General features: G+C 42.5%; 1 protein-coding gene across 1 annotated transcript in view; it reads right to left on the bottom strand.

Annotated features, from left to right (window-relative positions):
- Positions 1-517: 517 nt before the first annotated feature.
- LOC137563531 (protein MCM10 homolog) overlaps positions 518-20370 on the bottom strand; it is a 41354-nt gene continuing 21501 nt past the window's right edge. Inside the window, exons 7-20 of the mRNA XM_068276109.1 lie at positions 18890-19055; positions 17725-17892; positions 16834-16950; positions 15172-15368; positions 13053-13153; positions 12849-12962; positions 12619-12733; positions 12071-12287; positions 11455-11596; positions 4807-4925; positions 2833-2946; positions 2206-2351; positions 1781-1823; positions 518-813 (exon numbers count right to left, since the gene is read on the bottom strand). Of these exons, the coding sequence (XP_068132210.1) occupies positions 730-813; positions 1781-1823; positions 2206-2351; positions 2833-2946; positions 4807-4925; positions 11455-11596; positions 12071-12287; positions 12619-12733; positions 12849-12962; positions 13053-13153; positions 15172-15368; positions 16834-16950; positions 17725-17892; positions 18890-19055 (1843 nt within the window). The 3' untranslated portion in view covers positions 518-729. The remainder of the gene's footprint in view (positions 814-1780; positions 1824-2205; positions 2352-2832; positions 2947-4806; positions 4926-11454; positions 11597-12070; positions 12288-12618; positions 12734-12848; positions 12963-13052; positions 13154-15171; positions 15369-16833; positions 16951-17724; positions 17893-18889; positions 19056-20370) is intronic.

Here is a 20370-nt window from a genome sequence, read left to right as displayed (position 1 = left end):
GCTTACCCCACCCGCTGAACACCGCTTCACTGTGCATCGCTCTGTTATCTCTGTATCCCCTGTAGACGGTGTACACACCTTTAGTTTGTACTTTTAATCTTTTAACGTGACTGCAGACCTGCAAACTAGTCACTGAGGTGTCTGCCTTTTCTCTAAGGACCTGTAAACACTGAGCTCACTAAAAAGCAAATACTGAAGTGGGGCTTGCCCAGGCCACTCCAATTATGCCGCCTTACTAGGCCATCTTCATTAACCACCAATGAAGGCAGGCGGAGGAGGAGTCGCCCTAAGCAAAATTTTTGCAGCGGAAATAAAAATCTGCAGAAGCGTCTGGAGTGCTACCAAACGTTTCCAAGCTTTTTACTTTGCTGGTCTAAAGATACAATTAGAGTATAAAGAGGGCAGAATGTTAGAGGGTTTTTTGGTATTCCGGTCTATGGGTTCCAGGCACGTTACAGGGGGTGAAAATCTACAGACGGCAACAGGGACCTGACATTTTAACTCAGTGCTACTGCAAAATGTTACGCCTATACTTGCAGCAAGTATGGCATGTAATGAAGTATAAAGAAAGTTTCCCCACATTGACTACAAGCTTGATGCAAGCCGATTCCATTACAGAAAACACATCTTCATTAGCTGCACTGTGAACGTTGTCAGGTTTGAGGAGATCTAAGAGTTCCTTGTCAAGCTTTAAACACACAAGTTGTGAAACCGCTTCTTTAACAAGCCTTATTTAAGGCTGTTAAGAAATTTGGCATGTTCCTCTCCTCGTGGCAGCAGTGTTTCCCCTCCAATTTTTGGGCCACTTTTTTCCTGTTGGAGAAAATAAAATGACAAAAATATTAAAACCATTTATCAGGATTAAGAAGAATGTACAGGAATATTTTACAAACATTGGGAAGAACAACAGTTCTTATATAAAGGCCGGTTTGTACTGGGGCGCTTTTTGGGACCGTTTCGTCAGCAATCAGCAAAGCTCTGTGACAAATGTATCCCTACGGGATCATTCTAACAGCATTGCTTGTGATCTGCACACATCACAAAAACGTGCTGCATGCACGTGGTAAGAAAACTGTTGCCTATAGCCTCCATCACTCTGCAGTTTTATTAAGATGGCCTCTTGGCAGTGCACGGACCTATAAATAAGTGGCTATAGGTGAAGGAACTAGGCGCAACTGCAGAGACCCCAAAGAAAGATAGTCACATTTCCTTGCAATTATCTAACTTGCTTTCCCTAAAGTGATCTGCTGTGACAGACTGCTCTTGCCCAATGTCTATTACTACAGCGGAAAGCTACTCCCCATAGAGTAGTACATGCTGCTTAGCCTGGAGCAGAGCAGTCTGTACAGTGCTTGTTAAACTGTGTACTATAGTCATTGAGCCGTTTCTTCAAATCATTCACAGAGTCCATCTGTGGTTAACTGAACTGACTGGACAAGGTCAGCGAGAAAACTTGTCCAAATAAGGCACAGACGGTAAAGCACATTCATTAATACAAATACAAACACAAACCACCACCCATTTGAACTTTAAATGGCTAGAACAAAGCTCCTCCCAAGTGGGATGCATGAAAGTCTGCTTGGTGTTTGCAGATAGGGATGATTAATGAGATGCAAATATTAGTTCATGAAGGATTATGTCAAATTTGTATGGAAATGTATGCAGATTGAAAATGGACCAATCAATTTACACCATGGTGGGACCTGGGTCCTGAGAAATATTTGCATCTAATCGATTATCCCCATTTGCAGAAAGGCCAGCTATGACTGAGTTTACTCACCTTAAGCATGCCATCTCGTTCCCATTTGAATAATCCACAGTTTCTGATAAGTAGGAAAAATAAGAAGTTGTCAGAATGTTTCCAAGAAACCAAAAACACATTAAGTGCATGCAGTCATACAATATAAAAAGATTACATGCAAACATGGAAAACATGCAGCGGGCAAAAAACTTCTGAAACCACAGGCGGAAATAGCAATTCCATTATGTGCATTTAACTAGATTATTTTCTCGTAACCTGTGCCGTTAGCATAAATGCATTACAAAAGCATGAGGTCATCTAACTACCCCACACAGGTTAAACACTTCTAAACAGAAAATATAATACACCCAATCCAAGGTTACTTTCCAGAGTGCAGTAATACATTTATTCTGACTTTAGAGAAGCAAGTACTACGATATCCATACAAATGATGAGAACCATACCTGCAGTGCTTCTTGGGAAGTCTGTCTAGGGAAATTGTCCTATTGCCACACTGGCATTTGAAGAAACGTTTTACAGCATCATGCCAGTGTAAATCATGGTTTTCACTCACACAGGTGTCCAGTGGTTTAAAGTGTGTGTATTTACACTACAAACAACAAAAAGATAACAGTATTAGGTTTTCATTTTTCCAAATACTACAAGAGGATCTGGCTAATGCTGGGAATACACAATGAGTTTTTTCAGCAGATAGATGGCTAAATAGATCATTTCCGACAGGTCCAATCGGATTTTTTTTATCGTTTTTCTGATCATTTTGTATAGAAAAACGTTCGAAATCAGATTGGACCAGTTGGAAATTAAATTATCAAGCCATCTATCTGCCGAAAAAAAACAACTCATGGTTTATTCCCAGCATTACAAATTTACAAAGCAAATCTATATAGCACAAAAGAAGTCTAAACTCTTCATTGTAAGCTATATAAAATAATGTGACAGATGAAAATGAATCAAAAAACAGTGCGAATAGAAAAAAAGTTGACATCTTTTGGGAGAAGGCTTAGTTTATATGGTGGTAAATATTTAGTACCAGATAAGATGGAAACATTTGCTCCAATCGCAAGATTTACCATTTTACAGCTCACTACACGGCACTTCTGCTCTCGAATGCTTTTCATCTTCTCTTCCATTTGTTCTTTCTTCACAAGAGGATCAAAATACTGCTCCTGAATTTCTGCTTCAGCCTAGAAAACAAAAATCCCATTAGCATGTACGCGTTATTGAACAGCCTCACTCAACAAGTGACATCAGTATGTCAATCCAACCCAGGAATGACAGCCAGAGGACAAAGATCTTCTTGTCCAGTGACTATATTGAAACCATTTCCAGGTGAAGAACAGTGGAAGACCTTAAGGATACATGTCCCACATCCTCTTGTGTGAGCAACTGTGGCTTCCAGATGATTGCTGCCACCATGTGTGGCTTCCAGATGATTGCTGCCACCATGTCAAACTTAAGATTAAAATATATTGGACAAATGAGCCAGGTCTTATAACTCCTTGTGTAATCTCTTACATTGGGAACACAGAATTTATGTATATGATCCACTTATTGGCATGTATACAGACACGCCATAGAAATGAGGCAGCTATCACAGCACCAGGGAAGATAATGGCACGATATAATTAATAATCAACATAATCAGCTTTACCCTATAAAAATACTTCAATCTTTATTTTCATGATAACCTTCTGGCTTTACCCTTTGTTTAAAGAGAATCCGAGGTGGGTTTGAAGAATATTATCTGCATACAGAGGCTGGATCTGCCTATACAGCCCAGCCTCTGTTGCTATCCCAAACCCCCTTAAGGTCCCCCTGCACTCTGCAATCCCTCATAAATCACAGCCATGCTGCTGACAAACAGCTTGTCAGAGCTGGCTGTGTTTATCTCTATAGTGTCAGTCTGCTGCTCTCCCCGCCTCCTGCAGAACTCCAGTCCCCGCCTGCATCCCTTCCCTCCCTGCTGATTGGAGGGAAGGGAAGGGGGCAGGGACCGGAGCTATGCAGGAGGCGGGGGAGCAGCTGAGACTGACACTACAGATGTAAACACAGCCTCACAGCATGGCTGTGATTTATGAGGGATTGCAGAGTGCAGGGGGACCTTAGTGGGGTTTGGGATAGCAACAGAGGCTGGGCTGTATAGGCAGATCCAGCCTCTGTATGCAGATAACATTGTTTAAACACACCTCGGGTTCTCTTTAAAGAGACACTGAGGCGAAAAAAACATTATGATATTATGATTTGTTTGTGTAGTACAGCTAAGAAATAAAACATTAAGATCAGATACATCAGTCTAATTGCTTCCAGTACAGGAAGAGTTAAACTCCAGTTATCTCTATGCAAAAAAGCAATTAAGCTCTGCGATTTTCAAAGTCGTGGAGAGGGCTGTTATCTGACTTATTATCTCAAGTGTTATTGAACTATTTACTTTTTCTCTGCCAGAGGAGAGGTCATTAGTTCACAGACTGCTCTGAAAGAATAATTTTTAATTGCTGAGTGTTGTGTAATCTGCACATATTATAGAATGATGCAATGTTAGAAAAAACACTATATACCTGAAATAAAAATATGAGGATATTTTCTTTGCTGCTAATCTTCTAGTAATTATTCATAGTACACAACCAATTCATTATATCATATATATTTTTTCGCTTCAGTGTCTCTTTAAACAAATTTAGTGAAGTCGGACGGCTCTGTATTGATCTGGGTCAATGTTTCAACATACTATAACTAGTGGATCAGCATGACATCTAGTGACACTCAGAAATTCAGACCCTTGGGGTACTTTCACACTGCATCCATTGCGGTGTGGTGCAACACGTAATATAATTACATTGTAATGATACCCACATCAGCAACATGTTGTGCATTTACAGGATGATATGTGCATTTATAGTTGCAGTGAATCATACACTTCTATGTACATCACACTAGTATTGCACAATTTGACATTTCAACACAGCTGCATTGTGGTCTTGTTTTTCAGGACGCACAATGCAACATTCATAGTATGAAAGTAGCCTTAATGCCAACAAAGGGATTACCTCCTTCACAACACCGGTGTGCTTTGATTTGGCTTTTAAAATCTTCTGGAACTCTTCAGACTGTAGGTAAGCAAGCTGTTCCTTGTGCTTCTTCATAGCTGGTTCAACTTCATCAGGCTCTGTTCAAAACAGAATGAGTAATACATAATGAAGGTTCATAAGTAAAAATGTCCACTGAACACCCAGGTAAGCCTCAACAAAAGCAGGAATGAAAAGGAGAGGTAGACGGCAGTGCTATTAGGGGTTAGAAGAGAAGGTGCATTATTAGGTGGTAACTCTAGTGTGGGATTCAAGGAATGAAGGATAAAAAAATAAATAAATCAAAAAAAAAAAAAAAAAATCAAAAAAAAAAAAAATCACACACTTTTCTGCCCTAAGTAGCAGGGAGTGCAGTGATTTGCCCCAATGACGGAGCCATGGTCCCACCCTCGAGGCCATCGGCTCCAGTAAGAAGAGGGAGCGGTGGACAGCGCAACCTGCCTGATTCATAGGTACTTTCTCAAGCTGTGCTAGCCGTGAAGATACCTTACTTCCTGGTAACCTGCGGCAAATCAGCAGCGTGCAGCATATGTTTATGTACAGTATGTAGAAGGGGAAGAGGAAACCGCACACTGGAGGGAACAGGCGGGTGAAAAACAGCACAACGGAGAAAACGGGGGGGATGGTAAGGGGGGGGGGCGGGGCTGGAGGACAGGGTGACAGCGGACACACGAGGATGGGGCACCAGAGGACATGGACACAAGAGGTACAAGGAAAGCACAAGGCCAGAGCCGGATTAAGGCCAAATGGGGCCCTAAGCAAAGTAGCAGACTTGGGGCCCTCTCCCTCGACCCCTCCTGATATCTATCTATCTATCTATCTATCTATCTATCTATCTATCTATCTATCTATCTATCTATCTATCTATCATATACACACACCAAAGTCTAAAATGCCAAAATGTGCAAATGCTACTATAGTATAGAAGTAGCCGACGCTGGCACAGGTCAGAACATTAAATAACTAAGATATAGGTTGCTCTAGCTAGCTGCAGTGCATGCTAGGGTGTCTGACTCGAAGTCTGTCAGCTGGAAAGTCTCAGCATGGTGTGAATGGTGTGTACTCACTGAGGGGACAGGACACATTCCCCCACAGCGTGACCAGAACAGGCTTCTTTCTGCAGCTAGGAAGATAGCAGGGCAGTTCAGGAAGAGAGAGGGCCAGTGAGAATGAGGTCAGCAGCCAGCGTCAGCCAGCCACAGTGAGCAGCACGCTGATGCGACCCACTGATTCTCTGCGAGTTGGAGAGCGTCTCCTCACCATGGCAACAGAAGCAGCTCAGCTAGTTTTTGGAAACTGAACCGATAACAGAGCAGCAGTAGACAAAGAAAACCTACAAGAAGGATCGCATGCTGATGGGGCCCTTAGACCCTGAACGAGGCCCTAATCAGGTGCTTGATGTGCCTGTCTGATAATCCAGCCGACAAGGAGGACAATAATTGGGGGGGGAGGGCGTTTGGGGTCCATAAGACACCCCTGGACGCACCAGGTTTAGCATAATAAATAGCAAGAAAAACTATGTGAACCCTTTGGAATTATATGGAAATCTGCACAGATTGGTCATAAAATGTGATCTAATCTTCACAGTCACAGCAATAGACAATCACAGCCTGCTTAAGCTAATACCACACAAATAATTAGAGGTTTCCATGTTTTTATTAGACACACCATGTAAACATTCACAGTGCAGGTGGAAAATGTAAACCCCTAGACTAATGACATCTCCAAGAGCTAATTGGAGTGAGGTGTCAGCCAGATGGAGTCCAACCAATGAGCAGGCTTGCTCTCATGAGTAATCACGAGTGATTACCCGTGATTCAAATTAGGATTAATTGGTGCAGGTGTGCAGCAGGGATAGAAGGGGTTATTTACCCATAATTCCGCCATCCGCTGCAAGCCGAACACCGGCGTACTTCCTGCTTCAAGACGGAAGGAGGAAGTGCGTCAGTGTGAGGCTTGCAATGCGACCAATAGGACGCGTGCAAGCTGTTTGGAACGCAGGGCGGACGGCAGAATTATGGGTAAATAACCCCTTGTATCCCTGCCGCACACATGCGCCAATTAAGCGTCATTTGAATCACAGCAAGACTGTCAATGAGATGAGATTGGAGTTGTTGGTTACAGCTGCTCTGCCCTACAAAAAAAAACAAAAAAAAAAAAAACCAAGTTTTGGGTTTGCTTTTCCCAAGAAGCATTGTCTGATGTGAATGGTGCCTCGCACAAAAGAGCTCTCAGAAGACCTACAATTAAGAACTGTGGACTTGCATAAAGCTGGAAGAGATTATAAAAGTATCTCCAAAAGCCTTGCAGTTCATCAGTCCACGGTAAGACAAAATGGTTTATAAATGGAGATAGTCTCCCTAGGAGTGGCCGTCCTCTAAAGATGACTGCAAGAGCACAGTGCACAATGCTCAGTGAGGTGAAGAAGAGTCCTAGCACGTCAGCTAAAGACTTACAAAAGACTCTGGCATATGCTAACATCCATATTAGTGAATCTAAGATATGTAAAAAAAAAAACTAAACAAGAACGGAGTTCATGGGACGATACCACAGAGGAAGCCACTGCTGTCCAAAAAAATAAATAAATAAAAATTGCTGCAATTTTGCAAAAGAGCACCTTGATGTTCTCCAGCAGTACTGGCAAAATATTCTGTGGACAGATGAAGCCAAAGTTGAGTTGTATGGAAGAAACACACAACACTATGTGTGGAGAAAAAAAAAGGCACAGCACACCAACATCAAAACCTCATTCAAACTGTGAGGTATGGCGGTTGGGGCATCAGGGCTGCTTTGCTCCATCAGTGCCTGGACGGATTGCCATCATCGAAAGAAAAATGAATTCCAAATTTTATCAAGACATTTTGCAGGAGCGGAATATAACCCTGCATTTCAACTTTGCTCTAAAATTTTATTTACAGCATATTATATGCAAAAAGCATTTTTTTTTACTAGACCAGCATTGGAAGGGTTAAACACAGACGTTTCAAGTTCCGTGGAGAGATATGCAGAAGTTCAGATTGTTACATTCTATGTATCTATTGATAAACAGTTACACACTCTTTGGCAGTCCTCCAAGCTCCTTCTCAGTCAGAGAGATGAGTCATTCAACACTTAGATACATTTCTGTAAACAAAATGTATCTCTTTTCAGCTTCGGATGCGTCTGCAGAAATCTAAGGGCTGGTTCAGACATACGCTTGCGGAGCGTTTACCGCAAGCGTTCGGACCGTCGCGGTAAACGCTCCCATTCAAGTGAATGGGAGGGTTTACACCAAGCTTTTGCGCGCTTTTACCCGAACGCGGCGTTCGGGTCCCGATTTTCGCGAGCGTTCGGGCTGCCCCTGGAAGCAACATGTAGCTTCCAGGGAGCGGCCAACCGCGACGGCTAATGTTCCCCTACGGGAAAAAAAAAACGCAACCGCATCACGACGCGACCGAAGGCTACTGAAAGCCTGACCGCGCAGCCGTCGCAACGCCCCCAGACGCGACGCTACGCAGACGTCCGTCTGAACCAGCCCTAAAGGAACTTTAAAGCCCTGTGTAACCCTTCCAATGCTGGTCTAGTAAAAAAAAAATGCTGGTTGCATATAATATACTGTAAATAATGTTTTAGAGCAAAGTTGAAATGCAGGGTTATATTCCGCTTTAAGGCTATCTGTCCACCAGCTGAAGCTCAGCATAAAATGGGTGTTGGAACAGGAAAACAACTCAAAGCATATTAGTAAATCACAAACAGAATGGCTTAAACATTTAAGGGAGGCGCTAATTGACATTTTACACCTAGTTTTGATGTGGCTGCCACATACCGCTTGTACTGGTTGCTCTTGCCAATCATGTCGCTATCTCCCCGCTGCAGCTCACTCGCTCTGCTGTCTCTATAAACAGCAGAGCCCTGTGAGCAGGTCAGGAGCAGATTTCATTGGCTCCTGACCCTGTCTATCAATGTAAGCAACTCCCATTGTCTTACATTGATGGGCACTGTCAGGAGCCAATGAAAGCGGCTCCTGACCGGCTCATAGGAATCTGCTGTCATAGGAGGTGGCAGAATGGGTGGCCTGTAGTTCCCGGAATGTGGCGGTTGCAGCAGGTATGTGCGGCAAATTGTCGGTATTCTGCAGTTTCTTGTACCAGTGGTCTCTGATCCTTAAAGCGAACCAGAGACGAAGCACCCTCATGTATTTTACCATATATATCAGTGGGAACATTAGAGAAAACACCTACCTTGCTGTTTCATACTTCACTATTCAGCTTGCTTCTTATTAGCCCTGATAAAATCCCCCACCGAGCATTCAGTCTGGCTTTGCTCAGGAATTATAGCAGAGTCTGTCTTCTAAGACAGAGCTGTCCAACTGGCGCCCCGCGGGCCGCTTCTGGCCCGCCAGGGCTTCTGCTGCGGCCCCCCTGCTTTGGTAGTTAGTTCCCGGGTCCCCAGAGCTGAGGGGATTTTCTTTTTTTCCCAATCTTTTCCCCCATACCTTGGCTGCTGTAATTTGAATTTACAGCCCCCCTCCCCTTCGCTCCCCCTCCCCGTGCTGCCACCGCCGCCTCACCTCAGAATAGATTGGCGGCGGGCAGGAGATAGGAACCAACCACACCGGCGCATGGCAGCCGCACTGGGGACTTTAAATGCTGGACGTGACAGATGTCACTTCCTGCATTTAAATTCACTGCACGGCTGCCGTGCGCTGGTCTGGCTGGTTGCCATCTCTTGTCAGCTGATCTGAGGTGAGGCGGCGGCAGCAGACGGGGGGAACGAAGGGAGGGGAGCGGAGGGGGGCTGTAACGATTCCATTGTAGCAGCCGATCTGAGGTGAGGCGGCGGCAGCTCGGGCGAACGAGGGGAGCAGAGGGGGGCTGTAAATATATAGCAGCCGATCTGAGGTGAGGCGGCGGAAGCAGCACGGGGGAACAAGGGGAGGGGAGCGGAGGGGGGGGCTGTAAATATATAGCAGCCGATCTGACGGCATTTTGTATCCTCAGTGCATTTTGGGGGCAAATCTGCAGCCAATCCTCAGTGCATTTTGGGGGCAAATCTGCAGCCAATCCTCAGTGCATTTTGGGGGCAAATCTGCAGCCAATCCTCAGTGCATTTTGGGGGCAAATCTGCAGCCAATCCTCAGTGCATTTTGGGGGCAAATCTGCAGCCAATCCTCAGTGCATTTTGGGGGCAAATCTGCAGCCAATCCTCAGTGCATTTTGGGGGCAAATCTGCAGCCAATCCTCAGTGCATTTTGGGGGCAAATCTGCAGCCAATCCTCAGTGCATTTTTGGGGGCAAATCTGCAGCCAATCCTCAGTGCATTTTTGGGGGCAAATCTGCAGCCAATCCTCAGTGCATTTTGGGGGCAAATCTGCAGCCAATCCTCAGTGCATTTTGTGGGCAAATCTGCAGCCAATCCTCAGTGTATTTTGGGGGCAAATCTGCAGCCAATCCTCAGTGTATTTTGGGGGCAAATCTGCAGCCAATCCTCAGTGTATTTTGGGGGCAAATCTGCAGCCAATCCACAGTGTATTTTGGGGGCAAATCTGCAGCCAATCCTCAGTGCATTTTGTGGGCAAATCTGCAGCCAACCCTCAGTGCATTTTGTGGGCAAATCTGCAGCCAATTCACAGTGTGTTTTGTGGGCAAATCTGCAGCCAATCTGATTGCATTTTGTGGAGAAATCTGCTCCCAATCTGATTAAATTTTGTGGGGAAACTGCTGCTAGTTCCCCCCCCCCCACCATGTGGGCTGGAAAAAAACCGGCCCTCCATGCCCACGAAGTTGGACAGCACTGTTCTAAGATGTCTTTTCAAGCCTAAGTCTGCCCCCTTGTGGCTCTGCTCATGAATCTTTATAGCTGAGTCATTGCAATGCCAGACTGAATGCTCAGTCTGGGATTCTTATCAGGGCTGATTAGAGGCAAGCGGAACAGTTAAAAATGAAAGAGCAGGGTAGGTGTTTTCTCTAATGTTCCCACTGATATATATGGTAAAATACATGAGGGTGCTTCGTCTCTGGTTCACTTTAAGGAGGCAGAGACCGCTGACGCTTAAGTGGTTAAACAGAAGAAAATACGCCTTCTGGAGTGGCCTGGTCAAAGTCCTGACCTCAAGCCAATTGAGATGCAGTGGCATGACCTCAAGAAAGCAATTTACCAGACTTCCCAAGAATATTGCTGAACTGAAACAATTCTGTAAAGAGGGATGGTCAACAATTACTCATGACAGTGCACGTTTGATCTGCGACTATAGGAAACGTTTGGTTGAAGTTACTGCAGCCAAAGGAGGTTCAATAAGTTATTCAATACAATGGCTCACATACTTTTTCCCCTGCACTGTGAATGTTTACATTGTGTGTTCAATAAAAACATGGAAACATTGAATTATTTGTGTGGTATTAGTTTAAGCAGACTGATTGTGATCTATTCATCTTAGTCACAACAATAGACAATTTATCCCCTGCCTAGGGTTCGAACCTGCTGTTACTGATTTCTCCTACATGTGATAGCTCAATGAAAACGTCAAACTAAATTTGCAGGCAAACTAATTGACCATCTCTAAACAATATGGATTAGGACAGTTTTTCTAGCAGATTAATGCCTTCTTTAAAGCAGAATATAGTGAGTTACCTTCAGGTGATGCCGCATCCATCTCTGTTCTTTTGATGACTAGATCCAAGTCCACTGAATCAGCCCGCTTTCTCTTAATGCTATTTGGATCCTGCTTTGAAAGTAACTGTCCTTTTGCTTGTAGTTTGCGAATAGCAGCAAGCTATGAAATCAATCATAAAAAGCAGCTCAGGCTTGTTGCTTCACTTGAAAACAACTGCTAAAACATATGTACAGTTGACAGTAGTAGCCCTGTGCTATCTGGTTTCCAATGTTCACAAGAAATGGTACATGCCCAACATAATAAAGTTCTTGCATCAGTTCTGGTCCAACAAAGTTACAGTAGACACTTAGCTACCTGCAGCTGCCTGCTGGTTTATTGCATCCTCTGCATAGCTCCTGATGCACGTCAGGTGGCACATCAGGAGCTATACGAGAATGCAGCAGGAAGTGAGGAGGACCAGCGTCCGAAACTTTTGTAATTGGTTTCTACTGTGTGCTGCTCTGCATATTCAGAGAGGCATGGCCCCATGTCTTCCCTGCTTAACAGCCAGTTAGCTGAAACTACTGGTTATACATATACTGAAGACGTGTACAAATTTATTGGTAAGTGCATGCTTTCATTGCAACAACATACCTTCTTGGCCTCAGCAGAAGCACTTTGTTTACAGTGAGATGGAGGAGACACATCAAAGAAGAGGACATCCTCTCCTTCTGTGAAGCCACGGGCTAACCTGGGAGCGGACATCTTCTGGGCCATAGGGAATTCGGCAGCTTGCTTCGGAGACTGAAATGTGGTCAGCCCAGTACTAGGAGCGGCACTGGATTGTTCTGCATTATTTGTCTGAAGAAACCTAACAACAAATTTAAAATGATCCCCTTGTTTACAGAAAACTTCCATTCCACGACCATGTATGATATTTGTTCACTAGCTGTGAGTCAGGTGCTAGGCACTCTAAAATTGCTTCCAGCTTATTAAGCATGTGAGCATTTCTAAGCATTCATTCTCATAACTAAAATACAGGAAAGTAGAATCCAAGTCAAACATTCCAGTTAAGTAAGTAGCAAAGCCACATTTTGATAAAATAATTTTAGATTATACCACCACATGCCCCAAATACACTTCCATTCCTCTGGAAAATACAGTACAAGAACTGCAAACAGCAATGATTTTAGAAGAGTCACCTTTTCTGTATCTCCTCTGACTTTTTCTTTCTTGCAGCCAACATCTGCTGTTTCTGCTGTTTCAAAAGCTCGGAAGCAGATATGGACTGAATTGACGGGCCTGGATTAGCAGAGGCTAAAACAAATACAAAAATGACATTAACAACAAAACTTCTTGGTGCAAAATGAAAGCACGCCTTTTGCCTCCCTGCAAGGTGAAGTAAATGTGACAATGCAGAAGAGCTGCCTACCTGGCGATTTCATTCCAGACAAATGTTTCTTCAGATTCAGTGCTCCTGGGGTTGGTACAGTCAGCAGCTCCTTGAACTCATCTGAGCACTGCACAGAGTTCTTCCTTGCAGCAGCTGCAAGACAAAGGCATTTGGTTGCACTTATCTCAAACTTGCAAACCATTATAATGTACAAAGTGCAACAATATGAAATAAGTCAATTACCTATTTTCTGTCTTGCTTCCAGTGCTATGGCATCTGCACCTCTAACCACCATATTGGACAGAGTTGTCTGAACAGTTTTCTTGGGTGCTGAAGTTGCTGCACTGTTAAAAGCAGAAGTTACAGTTAGATATTTTACAGATTTCTCAAATTGTAAGTAATATTCATGTGTCCATTCTATTGGACATGATCAGTCGATGAGGCCTCATAGTTATAGTTATTTGGGTTGGGAAAAAAAATTCATAAAGTTCAACCAGAACTTGCCTTGCCCCCTAATTCACCATGTCACAGTTGACAGCTGTGCATCATTTTGCACCAAAATTTCCAAATAAAGGGTCTTCAATAGTACAAAGATAAAGCTCTATAGTCCAAGCATGAAAAACATTTGTGCTAAGATAAGCAGTTCCACATACTGTACACCCACACACCAAGGACTTTCAGAAGGTATGCTGAGGAAATATGCAGGCTGGCTCTGTGGATGAGTTAGGCGTAAGACACAAGCAACCGGTGGGTAAAGAGATGACTGCCCACTACATGCAAGGAGGAAGGTGGGGGGTCTGGTGGGTGCAGGTAAAGAGATGGCTGGCAACTAATTATGTAGTGTTATGTCTCAGCCTGTAGTTTGGCTCCTAGTATAGGATTGGCAATAGCCACTCCCACTCCACGGTGTGCAGCTGACACTAGAGAGGAAGTGAGAATGTATCCGATGGCATAATATAACACTAGACTATTGCAGCAGTGCAAGCCTCACACTAGTACAGCTTGTCTGTACCAAATCTTGAAGGGACGAGCTAAAGGAAGCCTGGCAAGAGACAGTGTGAACACCAACCTGGGCATGAGAGTTCACAGTGAATGATGCTATGAGTGAAACAAAATACACTACCTGCCACATTTCTGTTGGTCACAGTATTTGCTGGCACCAAGTAAAATCTGTCACAATAACAACCCCTCGGGTTTTACAGTTCAGTTCTACTTTAAGTGTTTGTTGCAAAGATTTAGTGTTGACCCACCCATACCGTATTTCAACAGAGTCCCATAGTGAATAGTAGGTAAATGTATGAGGATGAGTGTACATCTCAGGGCAGATTCAGCCATCAGGGAAAGCTATATCCATTTCCAACACAAAAGTCACCCCTTAGTAGCAGAGTGAACAATTTTGGAGTAATGGTAAACTACGTGGACAGTCAGAATGAAGAAATATATTTCTGTTTATGTTAGCAGGTAAGATTATTGGCAGAAGTTTATCTTTAAATTATTGCATTGCCAAATATTCGTAAATCAAAGATAAACAAGTGCAAAGGCCAATACACAAGTGCAAATAAGGTTGACTGAAATTATAATTTAAGTTAATTTTAGGAGCCTTTTCTAAGTAAGTACAGGTGTCACCCGACGCCCAGCAGATGTTCATTAGGATAAGCACACTGGAAAATAATGCCAGATAGATGCTGTTAAACACCATCACAAGTCCTGGCAGGTCAATCCTACTTGTTCTGCATTCTAATTCCACCACAGTGGAGAGCACTAAAAGTAGACTGCTGAATATGGAGTTTGTATGAGGAAAGGCTGTCCAAAACATTTAATTTAAAGGGACCTGAAGTGAGAAGGATATGGAGGCTGCCATATTTATTTCCTTCTAAACAGTGCAAGCTTCCTTGGCAACCTTGTTAATCTTCTGGCATAAGAAGTGGCTGACTCAAAACCTTGGAACAAGCATATGGCCAATTCAGTAAAACCAGTCAGAGTACCTGATCTGCTGCATGCTTGTTCAGTGTCTATGGCTAAAAGTATTAGAGAGACAGGACAGCCAGGCAACTAGTATTGTTTAAAAGGAAATAAATATGGCAACCTCCATATCCCTCTCACCGTTTAAGATTCACAGCTTCAGACAGCCGTTACTGCAAGCATGTATGGGGATTCAAACAAAGAACTAGTGGACCAGAGAATGTTACACCTAAATACACTAAAATCTTTACTACATTCTTGGAAACTTGTCCCACAAACTACCTCCTCCTGCTTGCCACAGAACAGGTTATTGGCCGATAGGCAATCAGTGTATTTGTACAACAATCATTCCAAAACTATCACTCCAGGTTACTACTTGTCAGTGCAAGGCTTTACTTACAGTGAAGCTGCATACGCCATGGATGACACCCCACCATAGTGAAAGCCATTCTGGCAGAGCCTCTCCTTCAGGCCATTTCCTCCCCTTGCCATTTTCTTAGGAATATGCCCAGAATAGCTGGATTGGAGATCGGCTCGTTTGGCACTCACTTTCTTGTACTGGGCTTGTACATGATACTGGCAAAATTCACAGTCATTCTACATAGAAGGAAAGTGATGCAATAAATATTACATCTAAAAATCACATAGCTACTTAATGAACATTACATTAAAAGCAGCTTGAAACTATACATGTTTAGCCAAGACAATGTTTTAGAGAGTATATTTAGCACCTGTCCTAAAATAGTATTTCTGCTAAATTGGGGTATAATCGTGTGTACACACTTGAAAGATATCAGACCAATTTTACCCCCTTCCATGTAGTATGAGAGCCATACTCTACACACAGTCTATTCTACGGAGCTCAACTCCCCATCAGATAAAAATCTTTGCAAGACGCTGCACACACAGATGCTGTACACATTCAAAAGATCAGTATCTGCAAAAGATCTGTTCCTGCAAAAGATCTATTCCTGCAAAATGCATCCATAGTCTATATCTGCAGATCTCATACACACCTTGTTTAACAGACATTCATCTGCATATCTGACAATCATCTGCAGATCTGAAGATCCATCCTGGTGGATCTGATCTGCAGATCAATGTCTATTAAACAAGGTGTGTATGAGATCTGCAGATATAGACTATGAATGCATTTTTGCAGGAACGGATCTTTTGCAGATATTGATCTTTTGAATGTGTACAGCATCTTTGTGTGCAGCATCTTGCAAAGATTTTTATCTGATGAGTTCAGCTCCATAGAATAGACTGTGTAGAGTATACTCTCATACTACATGAAAGGTGGTAAAATTGGTCTGTTATCTTTCATTAATCTTTCAAGTGTGTACACACCATTAGATTTGTTTAGCATTCAGCCTATTCAGTTAAAACAGAAAAAACACAAAGAGCCTCATCAGTTGGCAGGACACAATACTAGGAAGCAAGAAAGACTTTTTTTCCCTTTTAAATCATAAACTGGTATGGAAAATAAATGAGTGAAAAGTTGAGTGACTAGTACAAGTAGTCCCCCAGTTAACGAACGAGGTAGGGACTGCAGGTTCGTTCTTAACCAGAATCTGTTCTTAAGTCGGAACAATGTGCTCTCTCTATCCCCTATACCTCCTCTGTGCCCCCCTATGCCTCCAGTGTCCCCATCTGTGTCACCTCTGCCCTCTGTGCCTGCTTATACAAGTTTCAAAGCCATTTTTTCTTTGAATTTTTTAAAATCCATTTTCTCAAAAACTACAAGTCCAATTTGAAAATTTTTGGGGGGCTTGTTCCCATCGAAACACTGAATCCATGCCGTTCGTATCGGCGGGTCGTTCGTAAGTCGGGGACTACCTGTACTACTGCCAGCTAATTATTACATGCAAAGTTAAATGAATTAATATAAGAGGTTGATTTCTAAGTGTGATCAGTTATTGTGTTTTTGTTTTCTTTATTTTACCTGACCTGCTGCTCGGCACATCTAGAACTGAGGCAATGCACTGTGCTAATAATAGCAACAATGCAGCATAAAAATGTTCATATCATTTAACAGACATAAATCATGAGGATCACTGACCAGGTTAACCATCTGTGAGCAAGGATCACCATTCTTTTTGCGAGCTTTACATGTTCCCAAATCCATTGCGTCGCCCATTAACAAAATCTTCTGTGGGTTGTCAACAGAAAGACACACCTGTATAATGGAGCAGATCATACAAAGTTTAAGCATGGCATTAATAAGGTCTTCAGCTCAAAGTGTAGTGACAGCTCCTGGCTTTATCTGACTACGGGAGCACTAAGCAGGGTAAGGCAAGAGCAGGGACAAGTCACAGCAATTTGTGTATCAAAATTTCAGCATATGATAAATAATTTCTAACAACAGGCTAATGATTTACAGCCTGCCTTGTGGAAACACTACCGTCTATTTCTGTGAGCGAAGAGCTGATAAAAAAAAAAAAAAAAAAGCATGCCAAGACCTGCTTTTAGGTGGTCTTCAAAGGAAAAATAGGAATTTGTTCATATTCTGCATTGTAATTAAAATAAATGCTGAGAAAATCTCATGTCATTAAATGGCCAGACTCGACATACTTTAGTCACAAAATGGTAGACCAGCAAGCATCTACAACTGAAAGGACATACTGCGCATGCGCACGGTCTCGGCAGTGCAGAGACAGAACCTATCAGCCCACTTAATTTCAGCTAACAAACAGCTAGTGGTTTCATTTGTACAGTGGCTGTCTCTGTAACTTTGGAAAACTAGTCTGAACCACAATTTGGCTGTCCATTTTTCTTGAGATGGGTTACTAACAAAAATCACTCTAGACTAGACGCTATAGAAGCTCAGACCACCTCCAATTCCTAATGAAAATATTGAATGGCCCAGCAGACAAACAGGGAATCTCTGTGGGAAAGGAGGTTAGTGGAAACTATGCTTATAAAACATTCACATGTGCTTAATGCAACATACCTCATCAGTGCCCTCTTTGGGTTTCATTGGATTAGCATTTAAGATGCCAATGACCATGCCCTGGTCAGTTTTCCAGTGTTCCTTGTGTACATCACCAAATAAAAACAGAGATACACATGTATCTAAATTCTTCAAGTCATTTAGCCTCCAGATGCTAAAAGTTTTGCCCTGGATAAAAACAGATACCAAAGGGTATGTATTAATTTCCCAATAAACACTGGAAGTTCAGATAAAGGCTATCCAACACTGTAAATTCTTTATAATGTAATTCACAACTAAGATTCCTACAATAATTTTAACATGCTCAACATCCAACACCATTATGTACAGTATAAAGCTATGGAGGAAATGTAGCATAAATGTGCTCCTTTAATACAATGTCATGTTATGCATCACAATAAAAACCGCTCTGTTGGGAAAACAATATTGAGCATTGGATGCTTAAATGCAGTTTCAACTATGTTTTTCACAGGGCATGTGCTTTGCTGACCACAAGGACTCTGCTTTACGACTGGAATCATGGTGCTCCTGCTCAGTTTCTACTAGTGCAATGCGATTCTGATGGAATCACAGTTGTACTTGCCTGCTGTATTCTTGCCGCATTCAGTACAACTGAATTAAGACTTTGCATCCACACAAAAAAATAAAATAAATCGCATAGCAAATGGAGAGGAAATAAGATTGTGCGCTGTATACAGTTTGGTGATTTGCAGTTGTAAACAGCCCTTATTGTATTTTCAAAAAGTTTTTATTAAGGGACATCTAGAGTTTCATAAAAAAAAAACAGCTCAGATACAGAACACAGTATAGGTCAGGAAACTGGGCTAATGTTAGGTAATGAGTCCTCAGGAACAAGTTCAAATAGCAACAATCATGCAACACCGTAACATCTTACTGAAGAAGATAGGTCAGTAAAGAAATGGACACAAAGAGACCGTATTCCAAATCAATCAGATCTTAAAATGGTGTTATAAGGGGTAGAAAGTAGTAATTTTAACTGTTGAACAAATGCATTGTTCCAAAAAGACTAAGCAACATAATCAAAAGGCATACAACAGTATGAGAAGAAAAATCGATATATCCATATGAAGCCCTACCAGTATTTCATGACAAGTGGTTTTCTTATGTTAAAAAAAAAAAAAAAAAAAAAACAACACTTCCTTACATTATTAGAGCTCTGAGGAGTGATCTTTTTTATCATCACACCAAATGTCACCCAGTCTTGGTCCTCCAGCTTTTCTGTAGCAATTTTGTGCTTTAACTGAACGAGTCTGATCAGCTTTCTACCATTCATTTTTCTCTCCATTTCTGTAGATGACACTTTGGGATTCCTTGACCAAATTAAAAAGCACTACATTAATATATACATGTTGGCGTTACATAAAATAATAATGACATTAACCTCCCTGGCCGTAACCCTTAGTCAGACTCGGGGTGGAAAAAAAAGCCAGGAGCAGTAAGCCCAAGCCTGACTTGGGGTAGCCACCGGGAGGTCTATGCAGAGCCTTAAAGGGAACCTAAACTGAGAAAGATATGAATTTTTCCTTTTAAAATAATACCAGTTGCCTGACTCTCCTGCTAATCCTGTGTCTCTAATACTTTTAGCCACAGCCCTTCAACGAGCATGCAGATTAGGTGCTCTGAAGTCAGACTGGATTAGCTGCATGCTTGTTGCAGGTGTATGATTAAGCCACTATTGCAAATAAAAAGATCAGTAGGACTGCCAAGCAACTGGTATTGTTAAAAAGGAAACATCCATATCCCCCTCAGTTTAGGTTCCCTTTAAGCCAGGGCTGTGGAGTCGGAGTCGTGGAGTCAGGCAATTTTGGGTGCCTGGAGTCGGAGTCGGGAAAAAATGCACCGACTCCGACTCCTAATGAATTTGTAACTGTAATTAAAATAGAAAATATGATAAAATGTTCTATTTCTCAGATAATAGTCATTAACAATAATGTATATATACAGTATATATACAGTAATAGCTGTGCTTTGTCCACAAAAATGAAATAAACCAATCAAAATTAGTTACTTGTGCTGCTTCAATAAAGCAGTCCCCGTATTTTTAAGGTCAGATATACATATCTGATTGTGACTGTATATATGATGTGTACACAGGAATCTCTTATATATACTAAATAACATCTATGCTGTAAGAATAAAGCCTGATGCGTAGCTATGTCACTAATAGAGATAGTCAATGAGATGGAAATAATTCCGCATTGATGCTGATTTATGCAAATGTATGCACTCCCTTTGCTGATGAAATCAAATAATTTGATATGTTATTAAAATTTGGTTTGGTGACTACAAATTAAAGGGTAACTGAGACGGATGAAAAGTAAAGTTTTATACATACCTGGGGCTTCCTCCAGCCCCCTTCAGGCTAATCAGTCCCTCACTGTCCTCCACCACCCGAATCTTCTGCTATGAGTCCTGGAAATTTAGCCAGTCAGCGCTGTCCAGCCGCATGCCGCTCCCACAGCCAGGAACATTCTGCACCTGCGCAACAGTGCTGCACAGGTGTAGTATGCTCCTGGCGGCGGAGTGTGTGCATGCGCACTACGCCTGACTGGCTCAAGTACCTGGACTCCTAGCAGAAGATCCAGGTGGTGGAGGAGGACAACGAGGGACTGATTATCCTGAAGG

The sequence above is a fragment of the Hyperolius riggenbachi genome, chromosome 3, assembly GCF_040937935.1.
Source record: "Hyperolius riggenbachi isolate aHypRig1 chromosome 3, aHypRig1.pri, whole genome shotgun sequence".
Lineage (NCBI taxonomy): Eukaryota > Metazoa > Chordata > Amphibia > Anura > Hyperoliidae > Hyperolius > Hyperolius riggenbachi.
Note: the sequence above shows the minus strand (reverse complement) of the source record. Positions and strands in the feature narration are given on the sequence as shown.